The sequence below is a fragment of the Pavona decussata genome, unplaced genomic scaffold, assembly GCF_977016875.1.
Source record: "Pavona decussata unplaced genomic scaffold, jaPavDecu1.1 SCAFFOLD_130, whole genome shotgun sequence".
In the NCBI taxonomy this organism is placed as follows: domain Eukaryota; kingdom Metazoa; phylum Cnidaria; class Anthozoa; order Scleractinia; family Agariciidae; genus Pavona; species Pavona decussata.
This window is the reverse complement of record NW_028145544.1, coordinates 675,949-703,185: the sequence shown is the minus strand read 5'-3', so window position 1 is coordinate 703,185 and position 27,237 is coordinate 675,949. Positions and strand designations below refer to the sequence as shown.

The window sequence follows — 27,237 nt, the reverse complement described above, 5'->3', positions numbered from 1 at the left end:
TACAACTACAACAACGGTTGAGTTTTGTTTGTTCAAACGTTTGAACACAAACGAGCAACTAGAAATGGTGATATCAACAATCACATTGCTGAGCACCATTTACAAACGAACCACAGAATCGACTGGGACTCTGCCAAGTGCATTACCTACTGTACAAATTACTATCAACGACTCACTCTGGAAAGCTGGTTTACTAACTTAGAACAAACGCCACTCAACCGTTGCCTACAACTACCTGCACCATACAAACGACTTATTGACAACAACAACGAAACAGACAAACAATAGACATTTTACTAACAATAGACCCACGGACTTTTTGCCTAACAAAAGACGGATCGAAACGCACCAATCACTTTTTACAGTCTTTACAGCCAATAACATCACGGCTTACTGAAAAACGACCAATAACATCTGGACTTCGTTGACCAATCAGGTTAACAACCAGACACGAATATACCACCTACTGACGCTCCACAATTCACTTGACTCTGAAGATGACTTCCGCTCAGGTTGTCGAAACGTCAGTCAAAGTCACCACAAACAGTCCTTCTCAGGACTACACTCACCCGGATGATCATAATTAACGTACTTATGACATGACTCCTGGGTTCAAACCATTTACAATGGTATGTCTTAAGCCTGGTGATTGCACGAGAACGGTGTTTTCTATCAGTAAATGTCACAGGCATGCTCGAACGGAAAAACAATCCGAAATCTTCCAGCAGAAGTTGAATCTATGACCCTCCGATTACTACTTTGGATGCTCTACCACTGAACGACTGGAGACTCGCGGGGAACTGGACCATTAAACTAGGTTCATCTACGAAACATCCTGCAAGTTGCTAGGGTTTGAATCATGAATGCCAATGAGTGTTATATCTCAGGATAGTAATCTTATTTTGTTCTAAACCTATTCAAGGAAAGTCATACGAGCCTAATTTAATTCTTTGATGGCCAAAGACACTAACATATATAGACTTAACTTTCATACGGATCACCAGTGTTTTTTGGCTACAATTAGTAACACAAGTTTTTCACTCACCCGTCCTCCTTCTACAATGTTTGTTACCATGACAATAACACAAACACCTTGGTCCCAGACTGTTCGCCAAAAATCTCCAAACGTGTTGGCCACAGGACCTGAAATACAAAAGAATTAAATTAATGCACTCCAGTGCAGCTCTTACGTAATCCTTCAGAATGATTATTCAGTGACTGTGACTGTAAAGAAAACCATGCAAAGGAATCCAAATGCAGGGTAGCTGACATCCATCCTACCTCGTTCCCAGGGGGGAGGGGGGTGGAGACCCTGGGAACAAGGTAGATACCCATTCCCCCCTCCCTCCAGATAAAACCTAGTGTACTGCATAGTTGCCCCTTGTCATAGAAAGCGTTTCTTCTTGGAAAGAAGCAAGATGGAGGTTCTTAAGCGTTACCAAACGAAATGTATATTGATACTACTCTCCTACCTTGTGTTGCTATAAACTTGCAGTGATGGTTGTAGCCCTGTCAGAACAAAAGAAATTAGATTTCGTTGAAAAAGCGAAGCTGCAATCAGTAAACAGGTTCATTCAAGTTACGTCTAAAAATATGTCCTGGATGCTCACACAAAAGTAGACTGCGAGCAGTCCGCGGGGAAGAACGAATCTTGCGTTCTTCCCCCGCGGATTCTCGAGCAAAGGAGAGACTGCTTCACAGTCTAACACAAAAGAACGTCCAAAGAATTAGTTTATTTACTACATTTTGCTAAGGAATTAAGTAACACTCACATCAATGAAGTTGGCATTGATATAATCACTGCCAGGGGAACCTTCCAACTCAGCCAGTGTAACACGAGTGTGATCATCTGCAGAAAAACGACAAAGAGCGTTGAAACACGAAGATGTATCAAAAAGAGATACAGCGGAACTCCGGTTTAACGATATGCCAAGGGGACGTTAAAATTATATCGTTAAACCGGGATATCGTTATAGCCGAATTCCCGGTATAACGACATTGTGGGAAAATTTCCAAAAATATCGTTATACCGGGAGAAACCTGATAATCGCCTTTTTACTGTACGTTATCTAATAAATTTGTAATTGATCATCAAATGAATTACAACATCCAGAGTATTCTTCACTGTCCTTAAAACATGTCAAAAACAGTTTGTACAGCTCATAAGATGTTCGTTACCAAAAATACAGGTCACTGTGGTCTGTGATATTGATTTTATCGTTATAACCGGAAATATTTTGCTCTCGGTCAACGACATTTCCATCGTTAAACCGGGAATATCGATATACCGAGGTTCTGCCCCATACATTTTACTACAACTTTTGGTGGGCAAACGAATGTTGATCGTTATACCGGGAATAACGTTATACCGAAGATTGTTAAACCGGGCTTCCACTGCATATCCAAAAGATTTTAATTAAATAACTCTTTTGTCATATGCTAAATGGTTAAACCACATCACACGCACATCCCACGCAGTCGAGGTATGATTAGTCATAGGTAGACAAAAGCGAGATTGAGAATCGTGCTAAGGCAAACGGCAAACGTGAGATTCGCGTTTATGTTTTCTTGAAAAAATTAGTACACAGATGAGAATAGTGCAAAATAATTCTGACCTATGATGCTACAATAGGGCGCAACGAATAGAAAAAAAGTACAAGTAATAAATAATAGACAATATGAATAGTTAAATCATGAAAATGAGATGTAATGAACTACGAAAGGCATGCATACACATTATCCCGCATTATGTTCACTTACAGGGAATGATATTTTTGTATCTGTTTTTGGATTTGTTCTCTGGCTTTTGGCTGTTTTCCCAGGTGAAATTTCCAGGAACTCTGATGGACTGTGTTTTAACAAAGGCAGAAAACACAACATTAACAAAAAGCATCAAAATAAAACAGAAACTTTGTAACAGAAACACCAGTCAAATTACGGCCCTCCTTTCAGATTTCTCCATAAAAACGTAAAAATCTAAGGTATTGAATAAATCAGATGGTTTACAAGGGTAAACACTCAGTTCCAGTTTCTGTGTGATAATGAAACTACTTGTAGGAACATCGCTATATTCTCCCTGGAGTCTAGGAGTATTACTTCTCCCCTTGGATCGGATGCTAGTCCATCACAAGATACCCGGCATGAAATGACTAGAGGAGTATTACTACCCTCCCCTGGATGGGATGTTAGTCCATGACAGGATAGCCAGCACGACGTGACTTGGATTATTACTACACAGGATACCCAGCATGAAGTGACTTCCCCTCTCCCTGATTACTTGGCATTTGTTAGGGTTTTACTGATGGTCCACAGGCACGCATTTGAAGAAAGACAATATGGAACCAATTTTCTCCTCCCATGATGACGTCAGACAATTCCACCAACACTCAAGTCAGTGGAAACTCTGATGTGCTAAACCTCTAACCACTGTTTCATAAATTTTGTACAACAAAAACATTATTTCAAAGTCGGCTGTTAATCAACGTGACGTCAGATTGATGAAAAATTATATAAAAATTTGTCTTTATAAAGTGAAATTCAGCTTTATTTGCTCACCACAAACTCTTCCCTGAATGCCTTGTTGGCATCTGCGTGGTTAATTTCACAATACTCGCGCAGCTTCTCTACTGGAATCGGTTTGATTGTTACAAACTTGCCTGGCCCTACAACATCTACAAAGGACACACAGATCATTGAGTAACTCTCCCAACTTCAGTATAACCACTGCATTGAGATTAGTAAAGAGAACGTTATTTGTACTTTAATTGTTACAGTGTGACGTCCAAATTGAATCTCCTTAGATCCCAGTGAGACATTTTTAGGATGACTCGTAGTGACGTAATCACGTTCTCCTGTACTGTTCATTTGGTCTCCAGGGCCCAGTTCACCAAAGCCTTATTAAGCTAATCCTGGATTAACGTGAACTCTGATTCCAATTTAATCTAGGTTAGCCATCACATACAGCAAAAGGAAGATTTCAAGGAAGAACAAGTCTTCATTTGTTTTCAGTGACTTCCAAGTTGCAATCCAGTTCCATCCTGATCATCTTACACTGACACTTATAAATGGGTTCAGTGCTCTACTTTTGCATTGGTTCAACTGCGACTTTTTGCATTTCAACGCATAAGTAAAAAAAGATGGCATGGACCCTTTATCACTAGATCAATAAACCTAATAAGCCATTTCTAAGTTGCTTTGAACCTCATTATGAAAACGAGGCTACGTGCAAAGTTTTTATCATGCCTCGCTTTCACAATGAGGTTCACAGCAACTCGGAAATGGCCTATTGACTGATCTGGACACTTTCAAACCATCTCTTCTTTTTGTCCTTGTTACAAACCTTTTTTATGCATCATGTGTTTATTTTTTTTCATTCCATTTCAGTTACTTTCATGTTAGGGTTAGCTGGTTGTACAAAAGTTTGTTTATAGGTGATAATCATTAATTATTGTAAGGGAAAATATCAACTAATACCAGCATACAAGGAGTCATTATTTTTTATCGTTCATTTCACCAATCACCTGAACTTAATGTGCACCGTTTCCAGGCCTCAGAATTTCTTGGTTTACATTCCAATGCACGTCGTGTTTGTTGGTAATACCGTGCTAAAAAGGTTTATTTAAATCTTTAAGGTTAGATTTACAAGGTTTAATGCTCAGTGTAAAAATCAGACAACAGACTAAACAGCTCAACTGGGGACTACCACAGTAGGGGTGCAAACTCAAGGATTTGTGCGGTTCAAAACAAATCTTTTCACAATCAGAATGCATTAATCTCTTCAGAAATTTGAATAGTTTTAGAAACACTATGAAAACCCGAAGGGTGCGTTTTCCACTCCACAATGGCAGCTGAACGTCACAGCTGAATTTTGTTTAAAAGAGCTATATTCTAAGAGTGAAGAAACTATTCATGTTTCCAAGATGCAAATGGATACCAAATTGAAGGATGTAGGGGCTTTCATTTTTTTGCGAGTTATTCCGTTGTATTCTAGAAAACTGGCAATAACTTATTACAACTCCTTCTGTCTTTGAAAAATATACAATTGATTCATCTCATTGGTCATGTAGAAGTAATTCATGTGTGACAAAGTTATAACAACTGTAAATGCAAATTAATTTAGCACATTTTCAATCAAAAAGTGGGCCAATAATCTGTCGGATGCTGCCCCTTTAATCACTTCAGAAATTTGAATTCAATTGCTTGAAAACTAGAGTTTTCCAAATGCATAACATGAGAAGATTAGTTCTTCTTGTTTTCAGGTGGACATAAAAAGCTGTCTAGAGTTAAGAGTAAGGTGAGCAAGGTTTTTCGGAAAGCAAACAACAGCTACATGTGGCTGAAAGGTCCGAACAAATTAAACTACGTTAGCCTACACAAAAATCTCTTTCAAGAACTGGAAATGAGTCTGGGAATCATAAACAACATTACAATTCCACAGCTATAGTCTACAGTCTGCAATTTAAACTTACAGACTGCAGAACAGCCATGTCCAGTCTGACATCTGTGTATTACACTGAACAAACTTTAAACAGAATTATGTAGAAGCACTTTCAAGACATACATGCAGTTACGTTTATACTCAAAAAGCATTGGGGGTTCAGCCTATGTGACCTAAAAAACAAGTGTGCAAGATTTTATAGACAGGAATATTTACTACTGATCAATGATTGTGAACTTCATTTATCAAAATGCAAATTTATTGCTTTAAAGTTGTAAATTGAAGCAGGTCAACTACTTATACATTCCAACCATATAAAATCTGAGCATTATTTCATTTATTTACAGCCATAAACATGTTTTAGCCATGCTGTACATTAATTTTAAATATTTATTAAAGTTTATGGCAATGCTTAACATGTCACTTTTAGTAAGTGATTATGGTCAGTGACTGTTAAGCTCAATTTCAACGTAATATTTAAACTTGAGAAAATAAGTTAAGATTCCCAAAAGATGGAAGGTGGGGTATGTCAGGTTTATTCCAAACCAGAAGCTTGAGATTTTTTAATTATATGAAAAAAGTCATTTTTAAACAATCAATTAAATTCAAAAATTATATCTGAGCAATCAAACAAAAAGTAGCTGTTTTAAAGAAAACTTGATCAAGGATATAATGTGGCATTAACAAATAAAAAATAACTTTAAGGGGCATTTTGGAAAAAATAAAGAGAATAAAACCTCATACTTAAGAAAAATGTGGTGTAGGAAAGGGGAGTGTGTGCATTAGTAAATAAATTCTATTATTACAAAGTTAACGGAAGAAAGGAAAGTTTATCCGCATACATGTACATGTTTGAATAAGAACACAATTATGTGCAATTAACACAAACATAATTTACACATGACAGGATTATTATTATTCCAAGATAAGGCAAAACTGCTCATTAATGGTGAAAAGAATTGTGCTCATTTGTTTACGAGTTAAATTTATAGGGGAAGGAATTGGCTGAAAATTACTGATTACCTTGTTAAAACTAAATTATAAGTTTGCATTAATGATTTTGTGTTGAAATAGGTTTTATGATGATGATGATGATGATGATCAGTAAAATCAACCAAAGAAAAATAAAATAAAATCTATATAAAATGTTTCAAAATAATCTTATCTCCAAAGAATAAAAAATAACGATCCTCATGAAGAAAAAACAAAATAAAGTGATCAGCCAATTTTACAATTAATAATGTGCTAAAGGCTAAATAATAATTAAAATACAATTTTTAATTTATCATTTATAAATATTTTTCATGTTCTTAAAAAATTGTGTATTACTTAATGTTATTTGTTTGCACATTTCAAAAAGCTGTTTTTTTTTATTTCACTGCAACAGCTGTAATCAGAATTATGTTCAATGAATAAATATTTATTATTTAATTGTCACCATAAAAACAAAGCACTTGGTTTGTTAGATCAACAAACAACAAGGCTGCAAGTTACTGCCTCCCAGACAATCACTTTGTTTGTTATATATTTTAAACACTTATTGACTGGAGTTGATAAGGAAAAATAAGGCCTGATAAATTTGATACATTACTTTATGATGCTTTAAAAGAAATACGTAAAATGGTCATACTAACACGATGCCAGCTTCACAACTGAAAAGCAACCATTAAATAAGGTAAAGAGGGCTGTCATTAAGAGACATAACCTGGAACACTTGACAGCACCTTCACAACAGAAGTCATGTAACTCTTTAATTGCCTGCACTGCAGACGAAATCAACTGCCAGTAAATACTGTCTGCAACTTAGCACCCAATTCCTTTTCTAGACGCCCAAAGGTGTACCAGGATCTGAGTACACTCTGTGATTGGCCTTGCACAAGGTCATTGTTTGATTGCTCTGGTTGTGGCCAATTTGATTGAAGGGGATTTCAAAAGTTATTTCCGGTATATCATTTTCTTCGTTGGGTGTCTAGATTTGGACAAGGATTTGGGTGGTAATTCAAAGACAGTTCATAACAGCAGTTGATTCCGTCTGCAGTGCAGGCTACTCTTTTAAAAGCTGTCAGTTCAATTTACTAACAAGCGAACAAGTTTAAGTTGTGGTTGTGTTGATCAACGCAACACATAAATGAAACCTAAATGAAAGCCCTGTTGTTAGACAATACAAGAAGCTGATTGGGTGAACACATCTACCTCTGGTAGAATTTCCTACAATTTTTCAAACAGGGTAGCAGACTAAACTGGGAAAAATATGTATACCTATTTTTTCCCAGTTTCGTCTGCTACCCTGTTTGAAAAGTTGTAGGAAATTCTACCACAGGTAGATGTGTTCATCCAGTCAGCATGTTAATGAGTTTAAATATTAAGTTACTCAACAAAGGTTTTATTCCTTTAATTTGCCAATTATGAAATTTTCAGATTTACCTTAGTTATCAACTCCAATTCAACAACAAACCCAATGTAAAAGACTTGCAATTTTACATCAGGCTAATGGTTGCCTCTTCAAGCAAACAGCACTGGTAATGTAGTTTAACCTCCGTAATTCACAGAGGTTCTAATAATGTTTTAATAATATATTATACTGTTTAGTATTTAATATTTATCAGCTCCTACTTCCAACAGAATAAATTAACTGTACATTAGATGTGCAGCACAAATTATAAATCATAGTGATTTGTTGGAAATAATTTAATATTGCCTTCACTATTAACATCACTTAACTATTATAAAAGTTTAAAATAGCCTACGTTTTGTGAATTTTCATCTCCTTTGGAACTTTTGTAATAAAAGCCAAAATTAATTATTTAGCTTGTATGTAATACTTCTCTACTGAAATTTAATATTGCAATAAAAATTCATCTTTGATTTCATCAAAACATCTACTTTTTTATCTTAACATTTTGGTAGCGTCTTAAAGAGCAATACCGCTAGCGCTGTTAGGTAAATTTTAAAACAATTTTTTGTCCTCAATATGACTGCCTTTTAACAAGATTAGTGTTAAACTTGTCAGTTGATGCCATGCATTTTAAACTTCCTTTTATTAATTATTTATTGTCAAGAATGACCTACAACAGAGCTAGTACTGTATGTCAGCATCCATGTTTTTACAAAAAGACCAACACATTAATGGTAACGTTTCCCTTCCCCAATTAACTTATTGTTAATTACTAAAATATAGTGCAAGATGTCTGCCTTGTTATATAAAACAAGAATTAAGGTAATTCTCCATACTAACTAAACCCAGGATTCCGAACCTTCCGATCCTCGCCGCGCGCCTTGCATGTATTTAACTCCAGGAACGCGGTCCAGTGACTCCTTGTCTCCAATACCACTGTCATTAGAGTTGGCGACAGCATATCGCTTGTTATTGAGTTCTGTTGAGTCCCGTCGTTTTCTCTGTTTCCTGTGTAAGAGTTAACAAATACCAGAGTTATTAAGCCCCCATCTCTTAAAAGACCTCCTCCATGTCCAACCGGGAAAACATTCCTCCTCTCTTTTGAGCCCCCCACCCCCACCACCACACCAACTCCCAAATCAACTGAACTAAAGCTAACCAATGAATACCTACAGTAATGTAAGTGCTGTTTTTCTAGCAAGAGCAGGCTAGATATGTTATAAACTAATAAGAGACAAACCATTGTTATTAACATTCATAGGTTTGGGAGGGTGGGGTGAAGATAGTGGCTACAATTCGCACAATAAAACGGTAATATCCAATCCCACTTCATCGGAAAGAATTATCCGTAATCTACTATAGGAGGTATTTTTAGGTTTGAGGACCTCCATTCTGCTGGAATTCCAGTTTATCCTCATGCAGCTTTCTTGAAAATTACCATCGACTTTTTGAAGACCACTTCCTCCTTGGAATTTCCCGATGACTTCCACTGAGTGGGTATGAATATTTTCTGGGAGTACTGTTATACATAGAGAATTTGTTCTCATATAAATGTACAGACTGTATCAAAAATAATACCGCTATAAACATGGAATAAAACCAACCTTATAATTAACGCAACAATGATAATCACAAAAGCCAGGACAATGATACCAGCAAATACTCCACCATAAAGAGAACCACTATCGACACCACTGTGCTCCAATACATCTCCTAAATTACCAACAAAGGCATTTTGTAAAAAAAAATTAATATGAGACATAATTTAGGACAAACAAGGTTACGTGTATAAATGGAGGGGAGGAATAAAAAGAAATGACAATTTTATTAATAGGTTACACATTTAAAGAAGTTCATTACTGGAACTAAAATGGCCCTCAAGGTGGTGTCAATAAAGTACTGGAGTACACTGCATTGTCATTGTACTTCTAAAAATTTCTAAAAGGAACACAGTTGAACATCACCCTAACAGGTGCTACAGGTTATGACCCTAAATGGCTGAGCTCTAATTTACTAACAATTTCTCAGCTTTTGAAATTTGAAAATGAGTATGCTTTCATCATATTTATCATAATTAATCAAACTTTAAAACTGAAGCTTTGCTACAGATACGATCCAAGATCCTTAAGGATTCTTCATTTTACTTCAAAGTTTGTTGTGTCGATTTTCAGTGTGCCAAGTACGTGTATGCTCCTCACCTGGTTTGTTAATATCACGGCTCACTGGAGGGCTGACATCTCCAGGAAAACTAGTGAATGCTTGAACCTATAAGAGAAACACAACACTATTAAACATAGATTACTTATAAGAAGGGTGTATTGTAAAGGGTAAAGTCCATGCTAGAGAAGGGTAGGGTATGAAGGGTAAAATAATACTAAGGAAAGATGAGATGGAATGAAAAAATATTACAAAGGGAGGGTGGAGAGTGAAGGAGAAAGTATCACAAAGGGATCAGAGGGTTGGGTATGAAGGGCAAAATACTACTAAGGGAGGGTGAGATGTAAAGGGCAAAATATTACTATGGGAGGGTAGGGTGTGAAGGGCCAAGCATTACTAAAGGAGGGTCGAGTGTGAAAGCAAAACCTACTGACAAAAGGAGTGTTAGGTGTGAAAATCAAAACACCAATAAGGGGGCAGGGTGGGGTTTGAAAGCAAAATGCAACTTCGGGAGGATAAGGTGTGAAAATCAAAATACTCATCTGGGTGGGTGGGTGGGTGGGGAGTGAAGGTCAAAAGTACTGACACACCAGTAGGGTGGGTTAGTTTACTTTCATGCAGGGAGAACTGAAAACTCAAAACAAGATAATGTAGTATGCAGGCACAACTAACCTTTTATAAACATGACAGTGTACATATCAGAAGACTTACATATATTTGGTAGTTTGTGTCCTTCTTAAGTCCAGAGAGAATATAAAATAAAGTAGAATTCTTCAGTCCTTTGGTGACATCCACTGTGTAATTCTTGCCGGTGTTGTTGGAGTAAATGATTCTGTATTTCTGAATAATTCCATTGGGGTACTCTGGTGGTAACCATGTTACTCTTAAAGACGTAGCTTCTTTGTTTTTGAGCTCTACATTCCGTGGTGCACTAGGAGCTAACAAAAAACACAGTAGTCTTGATTATTTTCTTTGGAAATGGATAACATTTAACCTTCAGTGTAATGTTGCTGGTGCCCTTCTGGGCACTTGAACCTTATGCCCCAATACCAACATAAACATTCTCTAAGTGATCACCATAGATTTCTCAAAAAAGGAGCAATTCCAACAGTTGATAAACCAACTCGTGTCAAACTTTTCCGTCCAAAATTCTAGACTAGAAATACATAAACATTCTTTTTCGCCATTTGGCGTAAGACTGTGGAATGAGATACCGTGTTGTATAAAAGATTTACCTAAGCAAGAATTCAAAGGAGAAATTCGCCAGCTTCTCGATATTTTGATAAATGAAAATGACTATATTGAAACGCCTATCATAGTGCAGAAAATAGGTCTCGCCAATTAGTTGCAACACATTCAGTTTTGTTTTCCGTTAATTTTTCGACTTTTTTTTCTTTTCTTTTTTGGTGTGTGTTACTTGTGATTTCTCTACCTCCCCTAAATTCTATTTGTTCTGTCTTTAATTGTGATGACTGTAATAATATTGATTTTATCCTTAAACAGTTGTAAGTCTGGCCCGCCTAGATTAGCTCTCCCTACATGCAGGCCAGTCTCTCTTTCTTGCTAAATTTTTGAATTTTTGAATAAACTTGAACATTTTTTAAGAAGATGCTTAAACATCAAGGTAACCTTTCGGTTGTCATCATCCCCTTTATTCTTAGAGCCTATAAGTTTTGCCATGTACTGACACTGCAAGGAGAGATTGGATGTTGATCAAAAGGTCTCAGGAAGACCTTACCTCCTTCCATGGTTTCTATAGTTTGGTTGTTAGACAAGGGACTCCACATCACTTTATTGTTAGAATCTGTGGTTCCCTCGGACACTTGTATTGATATGAGGGCAAAAGGCTGCACTCTTTTCAGTTCAATTTCTCTGAAGGGTTCCAGACGCAACACTCTATAATCTGATGTGTCACGTCTAAATCTCCGTCTTCCCGCTCTGGCTGTCACTTTAGCAGGAATTGTACGAGTGGTATCTTTATAGTCTCCTTTTACATTCTTGAATCTCCAGACCATTCTGACTTTAAACCAGACTATAATCCCATTCAGCTCGCGAGGTTTTTTCCACCTCAACTGTACACTGTAGGCTCCAGTGGTGTTGGCTTCAAGGTTCACTGGTTCACTCGGAGCTGGGAAAGAGAAAATATTTTTAAAATGAAATTTAAGATTTGTTATTGTTATTGTCATTGTTATTATAATGCAGTAATAAAATGTATAGATGCATTTAAAAAAAACCTTCCACATGGGGAGCAAAGGCATCACCTATGAGAAGTTATTATTGTTCCATTTGATGAAGAAAGAACCTCCCCTTAAATACAGATTGAATGAATGAATGGATCTTGGGCTGCGTATCTGGCATCTCTGCAGATTTTGCAGGGGTGGATGACATCATCACTAACTTGACAAAGAGCCTGGGATTGAGATCATTAAATGCACTCCCCAATCTTTGATTATTACAAGTTATTATTTTGAATTTGGACACTAGAAGGGTAACAGACTAATGGCAGACATTTTAAGGGTAGGGTGAATATTGTTTGTTTGTTTGTTGTCTAATACAAAAAAAGTTCATAAAATAAGTTCAACTTTTTCACCACTGTTTCAAACTTGTTTGGTTATCCTGAGAATTGATATTAAATGATGCTAAAAATGGTGTACAAGTTCCATGGCATTGAACAAATTGGTCAAACAAATCTTATTATCATCGTCATCATCATTATTATCATCATCATTACCTGCTGCCTTGGTTACAACTGTCACAGCTTTACTCTCCTTTCCAGTTAAACTGTTTGTTACCATGACCTTGACGGTGTAGTTAGTAAACGGAGCAAGGCCACCAATGGACACTTGAGTAACATTTGGCATGACTGACTCCTTTCTAGCATTACTAGTTACAAAGTCTTGAGTTCTGTCATACAAGACTGTGTATAACTTTAAAGGTCCATTAGGGTAACGAGGTGGTTTCCACTTGACGTGAATTGCAGTGCTATTAATTGCATTCACTTTAACACTCTCTGGTGGACTGGGAGCTGAGAAAATACAATTCAAGACACAAATGTATTCTAAGAAAAGAGCACAAAATATATTTTCAAGGGATGTATGATAGGCAATAATATACCGTGGAACTTCACCAGGGCTATCATACACATTGCCCCAGGATCAACTCACAATCCCAACAATCGCTTCATGTATTACACCATCCATTTCCCCTGGGTGATCTTACTCATTCCAACAGGACCAACTCACCCCTACCATCCCCTAAAAACGTACATCACCCAATACCCTTGGGATATGTTACACATTGCCCCAGGACCAACTCACCCCAGTCATCCCTTCAAGACTTTTACCACCCATTACCCCTGGGCTATTATACACATTGCCCAAGGACCAACTCACTCCTACCATCCCCTCAAAACTTACATCACCCATTACCCTTGGGATATCATACACATTCCACCAGGATCAACTCACCCCTACCATCCCCTCAAAACTTACATCACCCATTACCCTTGGGATATGTTACACATTGCCCAAGGACCAACTCACTCCTACCATCCCCTCACATCTTACACCACCCATTACCCCTGGGCTATTATACACATTGCCCAAGGACCAACTCACTCCTACCATCCCCTCAAACCTTACACCACCCATTACCCCTGGGCTATCATACACATTGCCCAAGGATCAACTCACTCCTACCATCCCCCCAAACCTTACACCACCAATTACCCCTGGACTACATTACATTGCCCCAGGATCACTTCACCCCTACCATCCCCTCACGACTCACACCACCCATTACCCCTGGGCTATCACACCTATTGTTCTAGAATCAACTCATCCCAACCATTCCCTCAAGACATACACAACCAATTCACCCACGGCTATCTTATACATCCCCCCAGGATCAACTCACCCTAACTATCCCCTCATTACCCCTGGCCTATCACACACATTGCCCCAGGGTCAACTCGTCATCCAAACAATCCCTACATGATTTACACCACCCATTTCCCCTGGGCTATCTTACAAATTCCCCCAGGATTGGCCCACCCCAATCATTCTTTCACAACTTACACAACCCATTCCCCCAGGGCTATCTTACCCATTCCTAAGATTGACTTTCAAATTTACACCATCCTCAACCAGAGTTACATGTACCCTATCCAACTCAATCCACTTGGACTATTTCTACTCCCCCAGACTCTCTTGCCCATTCCCCCGGGGCTATCTTTATACACCAACCATTACCCTAGGGATATAACGTCCCAGTTAAGCCCCTACAATGCTTTACCTGCTTCCATTGTCATTGCTCTAACACGCGATGGATTACTAGTGAAGTGCTTATTGGTCGCATCCAACTCAATAGTGTATTCAGTATATGGTGTTAAATTAGTTAATACGTAAGATGTTTCATTGGGTGAAATTGGTGAGATTCTTGTCCATGTAATCCTGTCATTTGTCCTGTACCGTATGGTATAATACAGTAAAAAGTTGTTGCTGCTCTCCGCTGACAGCAACGTCCAAGTTAAGGAAAGAGACGAAGATAAATGAGATTGGATCTTGAGCTGCACCACTGGCTTATCTGAAAGGAAGCAAACCCCTAATATCAAAGAACAAATTCTCCTATCTTGTCCCCCATACTTTTCTATTAAAAGTACTGGGGATAGGTTATTAAAAATCAAGAAAAATTCACCTTAGGTGATTATATCCTTAATTCTCATGATCTCGGGTTGAATAAGCATTGATATTACAAGGAGAAATTTGATGCTGCTCATTGTTTGGGCTTCAAGAGTTAAGGCTCTTCCTTATCAAGGACATATTTATACATCCTACACTGTATATTGTGTCACTCAATGACCTAGGGCATATACTATTAACAGTATGTACACATCCTGGAACAACAAAATTGCTGAGACTCTCGTCACTTAAGACAGCTTGCATAAATGAAATCTGGTTGTTGAGAAAGGTCTGGTACTAATTTATTTACACCGCTGACCAGATGTAACCCCTTTAGAAACATTTCTTTGGGAAATCAATATTATTTTCAAAATGGCATCCCCTCCACACAAGCAAAACACTTGGACTGCCAAAGTATTACCTAGTATTCAGTACAAAAAAGAAGTTTTCTCTCCACCGTGGCCAGGACTCGATCAAGCAAGAACTGGAGGTCTGGGGTAAGTGACCGACAAAAAGAATACAGAAAAAGTAAATAAGGACAAACAAGAATGGGAATTACTTGCAGTGGCGCTTTACGCTACTACGTGATAGCCACTTTAAACAAGTCACAAGTTTCAACCTACCAACTTTCACTAGCCGTATATCCAGCTGATCCTTTCCTTTGCTATTCTGCACTGTACATGTGTACGGTCCAAAACCATTTGCACCTTGCGGAGTCACCTGAAGTATCCCATTTTCCTCCGAGGTGGCTACTTTACCAGACGAGTTTGTCCAGATGTAACGTGGTGCAGGGTTGCCATCAGCGACACACGACAAGTTTGTAGTAGTCCCCGCCCATGCTGGAACATCCTGGCTTGATGCTGTCCTGTTGATTACTGGAGCATCTGGTTGAAAAAAGAAATAAGATGAGACATGGTGCATCATAGGAAACAACAGATCACGGCCTTTTTTTAAGTAGCCAGCTCAAAAACTGAGCACGCTGCCTGAGCACCAGTTAAAAGGCCTTGCAAAATAAGAACTGAGTTCTAATAGATAAAGAAAATAGATCAAATTTATTACCATTTCTGGAAGGTCTAGCACACTATGAAGACAGGGTGCTTAAAGTGGGGACACAATTACAGCTAAGATACTAAGAAGTAAAAATTTATAATCAAAATCCTATTAAAGCTAACACTACTTATACTAAAATTAAAACTTTCAGTAAATTAAAATCCTACAGCTAGCAATTAAATTTACAATTCAAAATGTAAAAGTTAAGATTTATGTTCAAAATGAATATGAAAGCAAGGGAGACAAAGCCAGCAAGTGACTTCACTTCACACCTGCTAAATGATGTGACAATGTGACCTGAGACATGAATGCTTATATTATGCACAGCTGGTATGTTCCGACAGTTCCCTTGGTTCTTGGCCTGAGTAGGATTAACTCCTATATCAACCTCACCCTTGTTCAATAAAGCATAATTATAGATCTGTTACTCACAATACACATTAATTTCAAACTCTGCAGTGGCATCCTGGCCAAATCCATTTGTTGCTATGCATCTGTAAATGCCTCTGTCTGACCTCCGAACATTTGAAAGATACAAAGGAGTTCCTTCTCCAACCTGTCTGTTACCATGTAGTTTGACCCATTTGATTACAGGTGGAGGAAAGCCTTCGGCTTCACATCGTGCAGTAACTTGGCCATTCTCATCCACAATTTTGCGGCCAGGACGTAAAGTTATTTCAGGTGAATCTGAGAGGATGAAAGAAACAATATTATTAAGGGAAAAAACAAAAAAACAAATCCTGCATGTACACACTGTAGGTAACTAAATGCTATTATAAACACCTCCACACCCTTAAATTTTAATATGGGATATCCATACCCCCTTCCCCCTTCTCTACAGAGGGGATTTTCTCCAAGAGCCCCCCTCCCTACCCTTTGGGAAACCAATTTAGCTTCACATTTTCCTTTACATCTTTTAGCCTGTAAGACTCCCCCCCCCCCCCCCCCCAACCACCCACACCCAGCCCTCCCCCCTGGAATCTCCAATCCCTACACAGACATGGATATTTTCTGGAACTGCATATTCTTTCTTATGCATGAGTCTCACGCCTGCAGACTAAAGACATCGATCTCACACATCAAGGACAATTTCTCACGCCTGACTCATAAAGCTAGACAAGTTGTTCTTTAACACATGATTAATAACCAAAAGTCAATTCAATTTCCCCCAAAAAGGCGCTTAATGTTGACTGTGTCCTAACTGTATCACAACACAATCTTTATAACAATTGCAAAAGCTTTCAAACGTCTACAATCCGTGCGAGTCGGAAGTGTTCAAAGGTTGTCGGAACATCTTCCGACATTTTTGGCTACATTAATATTTCAGGACTTCTGAATGGTAACGTCATCTCTCCTCTCTCCCTCCAACGCATATCTTCCTGTGGTCCAGAGAGTGGCTTGGAAGCAAAATCTACTTACGTCTGACATAAACTATGAGAGTCCTCATTGGTCCTTTGCCTCGGTCATTTTCAGGTTGGCAGCCATATGAACCACTTTGTTGAGAGGAGATTGCTGTCACCTTAAAGACACCAGACCTCATCGCCTTTCTGTCTCCTACAGCCTGACCGTCAATGAAAAATCTGTATATCGGGGGTGGATTTCCACGGGCTTTGCATGTAATTTTAATTAGTGATCCATCACTAACTGTGTCGCCTGGTGCATCAGTTGTAATGTTGGTGTCCTTGGGAGAATCTGGGAGTAAAATTATTATGGGAAAAGAAGCACTGTGAAATCTGAATTCTCATTACAATATTATATCATGCAGATAGTCTTGGGTAAAACCAGCTACAGTGGAACCTCTCCTTACAGAAGTACAATTCTATTACGTGCAGTTCACTTGGTCCCTGAGAGTCCGAAATCCATATTAAGCCTACTTCTCTAAAACAGACACCTCTGTAATACAGACACTAATAATTATTATTCTTGTCCCCTTGGTGTCTGTAAGAAAGAGGTTCGACTGTATGTAGATGATGTTGGAAACCTATGGATGAACTCCATTAACAAATTTCCAATAGGCCGGGGGGAAAACATTTTGTGGCCAATATATTACTCATTGACAATTAACAGAGCTGAAAAGTTAAATTCAAGCCAAAACAGTGACAGGTAAGTTTATGATTCAGCAGACCTCTTTTAAAATATGTAATTGAAAAGTGTGATCATTTAAATGAAAGCCCTGTACAACACAGATCATAGAGTTTCTATTAGTGATGCTCAGTTTAATTTGCATTTCATTTCATTTCAGGATTCAAATACAAAATGCCCCTGTAATTGACTTCGTATTGTTGTTTGTTAATGTTTCTGTTGTAGTTTTATTTTATTAAATTAACTAGTATTACATGTTTTTCTTTCCTTTGTAATGGTTAAAATTGTATTCTTGAATATTTAATAATCAATAAAAATTGACAAAAAAAAAAAACTGTCGAGCTGCAGTACTTCTCAAACTCATTAATAAGGAATGGTGAGAAAACAAAGGAAATCACTACCGTCGAAGGAGGTTTGGTAATGTGATATTACTTATCATAACATTTTGTGAACCTTTACTTTGAATTTCTCCAAGAATTATCAATAATTAGAGAATCTCTATCAAACACTCGAAATACTGGTTCATCTGATTTCCTAACACCTTGAAGTTATTAACTCAGCTGTGCCTTGTTTTTTCAATGCACTTCCTTGTGTTTGGAAATCAGATAAAACACTCTTCCTTGTGTTTGATAATCATAAATATTATACTACATGTACACAGAGATGCCAACCTCTGAAGATCTGAAATCTGGAGATTTTTATCTTCTGAGCACCCCTTCCCCCAAACAAAATTGATGCACTTAACCCCCACCCCTTCCCCATTGGCACAAAATTCGCACGGAACTAGAGCTTTTTTGTCCTGCTCTTTAATTGGTTGAACGTTTATATCCAATCAGACAGTCGCTTATATTGCAATAATGATAAAAGCGTATTTTCTTTGGTTTCCGTCACAGTTTGTGACAGATTGGGTAAAACAGGCATGCAAATGTAGTCATGACACGATATTTCTTAAATTTACGGAAAATTTGAGTTGAAATACTAGACTATTATACAAATAAGACGCCAAGTAGCTTTTATCCAGGAGGTTTAGTCACCCGTATGGGAGACCGGGAGATTTGTTCCGTATCCGGGAGAGTTGGCATGAATGGTACATGAAAAACCAGATCTGAACACCACTGATACAACATGCTTACAAAGGACATTGACTTGAACTTCTTTTAGCTTCCTTCCTCCTGCATTCTCAGCTATACATGTGTACTTTCCTTCATCTCTATAAGTAACTGGTGAAAAAGCCAATTTTGCCTTTTGTCGACCCTGCTTAAGAATTCTGTTGCCTTTTTTCCATGTTACTCTTGGCCTTGGTTTTCCATCTGAGTTGCATGTGAGCTCACGAACATCACCTTCACTCCAAGTCAACTGCTGAGGTAACTGTGTTAAAATTCGAGGAGGATCTGCCAAACATTGTGCAAGAGATTTCAATTAAAACTCTATCCTAAAACGGTTCAATGAGTTAAGTAGAGGGGAAGGGAAGGAAGGTGGGATGGAAAATCTACAATAATTAAAGAGCAAAGTGGGCACGAGCATAGTATGGAAACCCTAAGGAGTTTAGATGCCCCCCAATACAAGAAGTCTGCATGTTGAAATGGCTTTCATTAGCCCGTTTCACGCACACTTGGTTTCAGCCATGGATAATTTCCTGACTTTTCTCCAACTGTGACAACCCTCAGAGAAATCCCACCGCATGGCTACTTCCTTTTCCTTTACTGAAAATTCACATATCATGATCCTTGTTAATACAGCATTTATTACAATGTTTTTCTGATCTTAAAATCAGCTCTTTTTCTCATTAACAGAAAAACATACTCCTTGACCTCCATTTAGAGAATAGTAATTCAGCAAGAAAAGGATAAAATAATGTAATATAATACACTGGTGATTTGCACTTGACTAATTATTAAAGTGTATTTATAAGCATATTTTCTACAATGTAATGCAGGACACCTTCATAACAGTTCTAGCAAATCAAATCAGTGTATTCACAGTGGGAGATTACCAAAAGAAATCAGTTAAATAAAAAAAAGGATGAGAACCTAATCTTGATTACTTGTTCATAATTATATTGAAAAAGTTTTCTCTGAGATGAAAATTGAAATTTTCACCTGATTGAAATAATTTCATCCCTGCAGGATCAAGTCACTAATGTAATTTGAGAGGTATGATGTAAACACAGTTAGGCAATTATCTAAAAATAATTGAGTGGCCACCTCCTCTTTAGATCAATTTACTGTTATTATTTTGAGAGGTAAGATCTGAATATAGATAGGCAATTATCTACACTGGTACCTTAATAAGGATTAACTCCATAGGATTCAATCCTTATTAATTACAAGAAAAAATTTGCTTAAACTGATTACTTGGCAAAGTGGCTGACACACATGCGTGCAGCCGACACTCAGTTTCCATATGAGCAACAAATGCAAAGGTTTAAACTTATCGTCAGTGCATCAACTTGGGAACGGGTGCAATAGAAGTTAGTTCACTCTAAGGACAGTAGGGAGGTATCTATGGTAACCCTACAAAGGGACCAATCCTATGAGTGCTGCCAACAGACTCAGTAATACCAAGAGATAGGGGCGGGTGGGTGAATCCACAATGAAACACAAATAGAAAGAGAACTGTTGGAACCCTTGATCTGGGGATAAAAAAATTTTCTTGTTCCCTCCCACCCCTCCTCCACCACATACATGTATCACATCTAGCCAACAGATATTAAGAACTTACCTCACCTTTGCCTTAATTATATTTAGCCACATTACAATGTCACTCCCTAAAATAGTATGTTAGCACAGTGCAGGTTTAATCCTTACTCTATTCCCCTCATATCCTCCCCCCCCCCCCCCCACCACAGTTTTTCATTCTTGCTTCAACAAAAAAGTAAAGGCTGCAACCAGTTGACTCTCAAGTCTGAATCATTAACTGCCAGGTCACCCTGCCATCACAATGCCATATTTCAGACCACGGCATCAATATCATTACCAGTAATTCTCCACTCCAGAAGCTACAGGGGGACTGGTACTAGCGGGAGACTGCAGGATCATTTGGGTAGACAGATAGAAATTTTTTGCGCCAATGAATAAGTGCATTTATAAGCAGTCAGTTGTATAGGAAACACTCTATTACAGTAGGTGGAACAATTTAACTAGAGCTATGCTACCCCAAGAAAATGCAGAAAAATGCATTTATTTACTCGTCAGTGCGATGTCTATCCATCCATTTAAATAATCCCACAATCCCTTACTTGTACCAGTCTTCTTATCATCAGTCTCCATTCCAGAAGGCACATAGACCCCTTGCAAAATGGAGGGCATAATTAGTATTCTTTTATGTGCATGCAAATAGGCCTTCTTGGCCTCGCTTTTGAGTGAAAATATGTTTGTTTTTACACATGCTAGCGAGGCCAGGAAGGCTAATTTAAATGCATACAAAAGAATAACAATTAAGCCCTCCATTTATGAAAGAGGTCTATAAGGCTGTATCTCAGGCCATAAGCAACCCTTAAACCCAGAGTGTGTTTTTTAGGTACATAAAGCAATTCAACTAGCCTGAGCATTTATTACTTCTGTTCAACCATTAATGCATGGACGGGATGTACTCATTCCCTAAAGTATTTTGTTTACTTTCCCTTATAGTTTCCTAGCACCCATATCAGCATCTAAATTCTCCTTACCATGTCACTACTTTGTCAAACATACAGGTAATGAGAATAAAGAAAATGATCACTTAGGACAAAATGACTTGATGTGAGTAGAAATTCTCCCAACTAGTGTCTTTAGAAACATATGAAAGACAGTGGGGAGAATATGCATGTTGAAATCTGGCATTTAAAAAGGGTTATTATATAAACAAAATAGAGACTAATTTTTTTAACAATATTATTCCTGAGCATGCATTGGATATGAGATGATAGATAACCAATGAGGTGCATAGCGCCTTGTTGGTTGTCATCATCTCACATCTTACAAGTGTAAGTGGAATAATATTGGTAGATCTAGCTGATTTTACTTTTTCTTGGGCATGGTATAATGGTTCATGTACCAATTGGCCACTAAGCCAATCAAATCCCTGGAATTGCATCATACAATGATCCAGTTTTTAATAATTTAACATGTTTCCTCCTCTTGCCTGATATATAAATCATGAAATAAATAACAGTATTGTTGTTGAATTGAGCTTGAAACTGAAGATGCAAAATTTAACACCACATGCTGGTCTTAATCTCAGTATCAAGGCTTTCTTCCTCTCCATGACAATATAGTGATCAACAAATGATTTCATCGTTTCTGATGCAGTTTCAACATATTGTCCTCTAGACAGGTGGAGATCATAAAACTCATTTACCAGCAAGAATCAGGGCGACTATTAATTCACTAATCACTTCTTCTCTTAACATATTTCAATATACTGTAAGTTAGTTAGTAAATGGCATTAACACCTTCATCAACCCTTTATGACCCCACTGCAATTAAGATTCAAAATCAATATCAAGGACTCCAAGTTTGAAAGCAAGGGGATTATTAGTGCTGTTAAATTTCCTGTTACATAAGTTCCCATTCATGGGAGATTACAATTACCTACTATGGGTGAAAATTATACTCAGCTGGAAACGTGAGGTTTCATATATCTCTGAGCAGTTTTCACAAAGGTTTTCAATTTTCATATCCTTGTTATTAAGGTACTGTCAGTGTGTGTACCTGAACAACCCTTATTCATAATTGATTGTTAATAGGAAATTCTCACCTCCTGGAAAAAATTTGCCTATTTTTGACAAAATGTCAGTCCCTTGTTTCCTCCTTCGTCAGTTCAAATGTTTTTACCAATTTTAAAGTGGGACTAAAATTTTCTTTGTCTTCACACAAGTTTGCTTTGAATCAACCAAAAAACGTTTTAATGTCCTTCCTATCGAACACTGTGTTTCTGTGTACAAGGGTGAGAAGCGATACACAATCAATTGGTTTTCTTTTTTCTTTTTTTTTTTTTATCACAACCCTAATTTCGCAGCCATATCACATTTTTGTCACAACACTAATCTCGCATCCATATCTCAAAATGTGATACCACATACAAGCATACAAGTTAAATAACACTCTATGCGTCCAAGCACGAAGGATGCCAGCTAGGGTTTAAAAAAAAAGCAGACATTATAGACTCTGAACTACATTGCCCCTCACATCATCAATAGGCTAGAGCACTTTTGCAAGAATATGTATATAGCCTTAAACCAACAAAAGTTTAGACTAAAAAATAATTCAAAATTCAATATCTACAACCTTATCATCCCAGCCAGCATGTCTAAATTCTAATAAATATACTAACAGATAATATATTACATATTGTCATGTAAACAAAGAATTATGTATTAATGGTCTGGATGAAATTTCTTCGCTTATGCCACTTTAAAAAAAAAATATGCCAAACACAAAATGATTGCCTCAGGCAAATACTCAAATCCCAAAAATTATCATTGTTACATTTACAAACAATTTGTTTCTCACTTCTAGGAAATGCATTGAGCTAGGATTTGAAATCAATGGTAATCAAGTCAGTCCCGAAAATGTGTTTCTGAGTTGGAAATGAGGACCATTTTCTACCATGATTTTCACTCCATGTGTTAATTTTGAATATATGTCATTTCTGTCAATTTTTTTTTTGTTTCATGTGATTGATCAAGGCAGATTTTAACAATTATTTTAACAATAAATGGCATTGCCCACAATGAAAATTTAAGAAATTAAAATTTCAGTGAAAGTAAAAACATACTTGAAGCAAAGTATTCAAAATATTTTGTATACAGCAAAACTAAAAATGTTAAGCAACTTTACAACGAATTTAACCCTCAAAAACAAACGTTCCAAATGTCACTTTGACAAGAAACTCTTTTTAACAATGAATTCTTTACTTTTAAAGGGCTAACACCTTCCGTTCCAAACTGACAAATAATTTTCACTTTGCCACTAACTCACTATGGGGTTGGTATGCGCAAAAGCTTTTATTACAAGCGGCAGCTGGTCATAAAAAATTAAACGCAAGGATTATTTCTTCGGAAAAAAAAAAAGATTGCCTAGTCATTAACATAAGTTCAATACTCGAGCAAAGACAAAACAATGCCCCGATTCACTCCCTGAAAGGTCCCACTCTCGATTTTTTTATGTCCAATTTACAGTTTCTGTATGAATAACAAATGGATAGACGCTAACTCATTTCTAAAATGCCTAACAAACAGATTTGGTTGTGAGGGCATTGTTTTGCTCTGCACGATAGTAAAACCTACAGGGCTGTTTCTTGCGGCCTTGTCGATCTGTCATAAAGAAAGCCACGAGAAAAATTAATCCTCTGGATTATCCCATTTTAACGGCCCACACCATGTCTGGAACAAAAAACGTTCTCGAAAGTTTGACTTTGCCACTCTATTACAAACTCATTTCACGCAGAGTTTAGCACCAACGCGCGACCCCGCGCGCACTTGATCCTACGCTCCTAAATGGTTTATTGACATTTTCATTTGAAACACTCCTCTATCATTTCCCTTCAGATGATTTCATCCCACAGAAATGTTACGTGTGGGCGATATTGGACACGCAAATTGGAAAATGTTAGGGTCTGATAAATGCACTTGAATACATGATCGTTTGATTCTGCATCAAGGATCAGCTGAAGGTGCCGAAGACACTTAGCTAGATGCAATATCATTCGCGTGTGCTACGAACAGATCTTGTATTCGAATAAAAGACCGGACGAACAATATACTACAAAAAAGCAAAAAAAAAATAGATAAAAATTATCAGCTAGTTCTTGAAGAGCATTGCTCCAGCGACGCCACGGTTAAACTAAACAATTTGATATGAGTGTAAACAAACCAATACTCCTGTCAATTTCGTGAAATTTAACTATAAAAATTTGCGCGGAAATGTACGTTTAACTTTGTTTGGTAATCTCTTCCTGTGTGATAATTTTTTTATTTTTATGTGATTTTCAAACAAATCTTAAAGTTTAAAACTCTTAGATAATATATGCCGTAAGTAGGTAATTTAAGCCAAACAGGAGAAATCGTACGGGTTCATCGCGTAATCGGTAGCGCAATTTTTACGCACTGATGACACGCCGAAATCCAAATGGATAAGATTGTGTGCGAGTTCCTCCCAAAAACTGCACGTCTTATAGAAGAAGCGCTTCCTTTGGCTAAGAAATAAATACGCCCCGCGAAATTGTTGCACAAGAATAGTGGTTTCAAAAGAATTCATTTATCTTGTTGTTTATACCTTAGCTTTCCACCGAGTAACAGATTTTCTGCACGATTCTTATCTATATCGCATCTCGGTCAAGTTTCGCTCCAAACCGAAACGACCGCACGAAAAAGATCTGGATTCCTTCTCAGTTACTTTGTTTGAACATAGGATACAGAGTGTACGACAGATGCATTCATTACCATACACTCTATAAACAACATTTACTAAAAGCGGCAAAAGTGTTCTGAAGAGAGTAATTAAACACACTAATACACAAAGAGCGCCGTTACTGACTCGACCTTGCTCATCACATAATATTTTATATTGTTTCTTACAGCGGAAGCCGCTTTGCTTTGCACGCCAGAAAAAGTACAGAAAATTACAATTTCACACTCACCTATCACGGTTAAATTGATCTTCTTCCTCAGTGTAACAAACGCACCATTTATTTGGCATATGTAGAAACCCTCATCTGATAGATCAACCCGTTGGATAAAGAGGGAAGCTTGCTGTATGATTTTCACTCTGCCAGAATACTTAGCCGGCATTGTCCGTACGGGTTCTGCCGTCGCTTGCGCTGATCCTTTCTTGAATAGAATATCTCTAATACTTGTTCCTTCATTGCTTGTTCCCCACAGAATAGTATAAGTTTCCCCAGCAGAAATCTCGTAAGTCCATCGTAGAGTGACATTTTGACGTACATTCACCGAGACCACCTCTTTACTTGCGCTTAATTTGAATGCTCTAACTGCGACACCTGGAAATCAAAAAGAATAAATCGAACGGCTAAAATCAAACTCTAATCTAGCACACAGATTTACCGACAAAACAATCAAAATATCTGCAAAATTGGAGAAGTTTTAAAAAGTTAAACAAAGGCAGAACAAACCTAGACCAGCAAGCGCGTAAAGCCACGCAAATTTACAAAACAACATTCTATTAAACATGGTCTCTAATCTGCTTGTCGGCTTTTGCAAATTGACAACACGGTTTCACAATTGACTACATTTCGTTCTTTTGCTCACTGCACGTGCCACAGCTGAATCGTAAACCTTCTTGTCATTTCATGCCACAAATCTGGAATATTTTTTCTGCTGTGTGCTCCTCGCGACCTCGCGTAACTCTTGGCATCAATATACATTCCTTCGTTGACAGCCTGGTCACGTGAGTGGACGATAAGTCAGTTGTCTTTTGTGAGTGGTTGAAATCAACACAACCGCGAAACATTGACCAATCAGAGTGTTTGATTAAAAATTCCAAAGCCCCCAGTTTGATTGTTTGATTGTTCAGGGAAGAATGTCTATTTAGTAAATAATTGGTCTTTTGGTCCCTTGTACCTGGTTACGCAAATTGGTCTCCGGAGGATGGTTAATGGACTTTTTGGGGTAGTTAAGTACAGGACAAACACATCAACACCCGATAACTTGATAAAAATGCAAATATCTCACTTAAAGATCACTTTCAGCCGTGCATATAACGACGAAAACGATCGTTGTTATTTGAAAAAGATAACAACTCCGGTTTAAAAATAATGTTGATTTAAGACTTTTGTCTAATAGATAAAAACAACGGATTCAAAGGAAATGTTAATTTATATTGACTAACCCAACGCCTGATTATTTTAACTATTCGTTTGCGGCGGAAAGCGTAGTTCACTCCCCGTTTTTCGATTTCCTGTAAAACAGATACCTGCTCTGACTTCTGATCTATCGCCTGGTGCCGCGTGGAAAAACACATTTGCGATTAAAAAGCGAACTGTTAACAAACATTGTGTTTAAAACTGCTTAGAATGTTTTCTGGCAAAACAAGCAGCATTCTAACAGCTGTATGTGGCGGCAACGGTCGAGATATCCGGAAATGGCTCCTGATATGAGTCTGATATGTCCAATTATCCCACCGCAACCCCCTTGGCGGGTTGACCAAGCGTGCCGTGTGCGAAATGTAAACAACAGCGTCATGTGCACGTAACTATGATTGTATATTAAATCTGAGTGATTGTAACTCTGGCGCTGAAGACGACTAGCGGAACTAGTTGAATAATTGGCCCAAATAAATTGCCCTTTGCCGTAATGTTAGCACTGCAGTCAGTTTCTGCTGTTTGGTCTAGTGCACGTAGGTTATCCTATATTTGATCATCTGGATAGATAAAATACGATAAGAAGGTCAGTTCATCGAAGTTGATTCTTTTTTTTTTATATTTCTCTCCACTTGAAC

At 37.7% G+C, this 27,237-nt stretch overlaps 1 protein-coding gene across 1 annotated transcript in view; it reads right to left on the bottom strand.

Moving 5' to 3' along the window:
* The window catches only part of LOC146468491 (receptor-type tyrosine-protein phosphatase S-like), a 34,928-nt gene extending 8,784 nt beyond the window's left edge, over window positions 1-26,144 (bottom strand). Inside the window, exons 1-18 of the mRNA XM_085124174.1 lie at window positions 25,913-26,144; window positions 25,421-25,780; window positions 18,934-19,191; window positions 17,138-17,410; window positions 16,151-16,405; window positions 15,292-15,552; window positions 14,283-14,573; window positions 12,721-13,014; window positions 11,728-12,117; window positions 10,701-10,927; window positions 10,031-10,097; window positions 9,437-9,545; window positions 8,692-8,840; window positions 3,556-3,671; window positions 2,761-2,848; window positions 1,773-1,849; window positions 1,473-1,509; window positions 1,046-1,143 (exon numbers count right to left, since the gene is read on the bottom strand). Coding sequence (XP_084980300.1) covers window positions 1,046-1,143; window positions 1,473-1,509; window positions 1,773-1,849; window positions 2,761-2,848; window positions 3,556-3,671; window positions 8,692-8,840; window positions 9,437-9,545; window positions 10,031-10,097; window positions 10,701-10,927; window positions 11,728-12,117; window positions 12,721-13,014; window positions 14,283-14,573; window positions 15,292-15,552; window positions 16,151-16,405; window positions 17,138-17,410; window positions 18,934-19,191; window positions 25,421-25,780; window positions 25,913-25,970 — 3,408 coding nt within the window. The 5' untranslated portion in view covers window positions 25,971-26,144. The remainder of the gene's footprint in view (window positions 1-1,045; window positions 1,144-1,472; window positions 1,510-1,772; window positions 1,850-2,760; window positions 2,849-3,555; window positions 3,672-8,691; window positions 8,841-9,436; window positions 9,546-10,030; window positions 10,098-10,700; window positions 10,928-11,727; window positions 12,118-12,720; window positions 13,015-14,282; window positions 14,574-15,291; window positions 15,553-16,150; window positions 16,406-17,137; window positions 17,411-18,933; window positions 19,192-25,420; window positions 25,781-25,912) is intronic.
* Window positions 26,145-27,237: the final 1,093 nt, after the last annotated feature.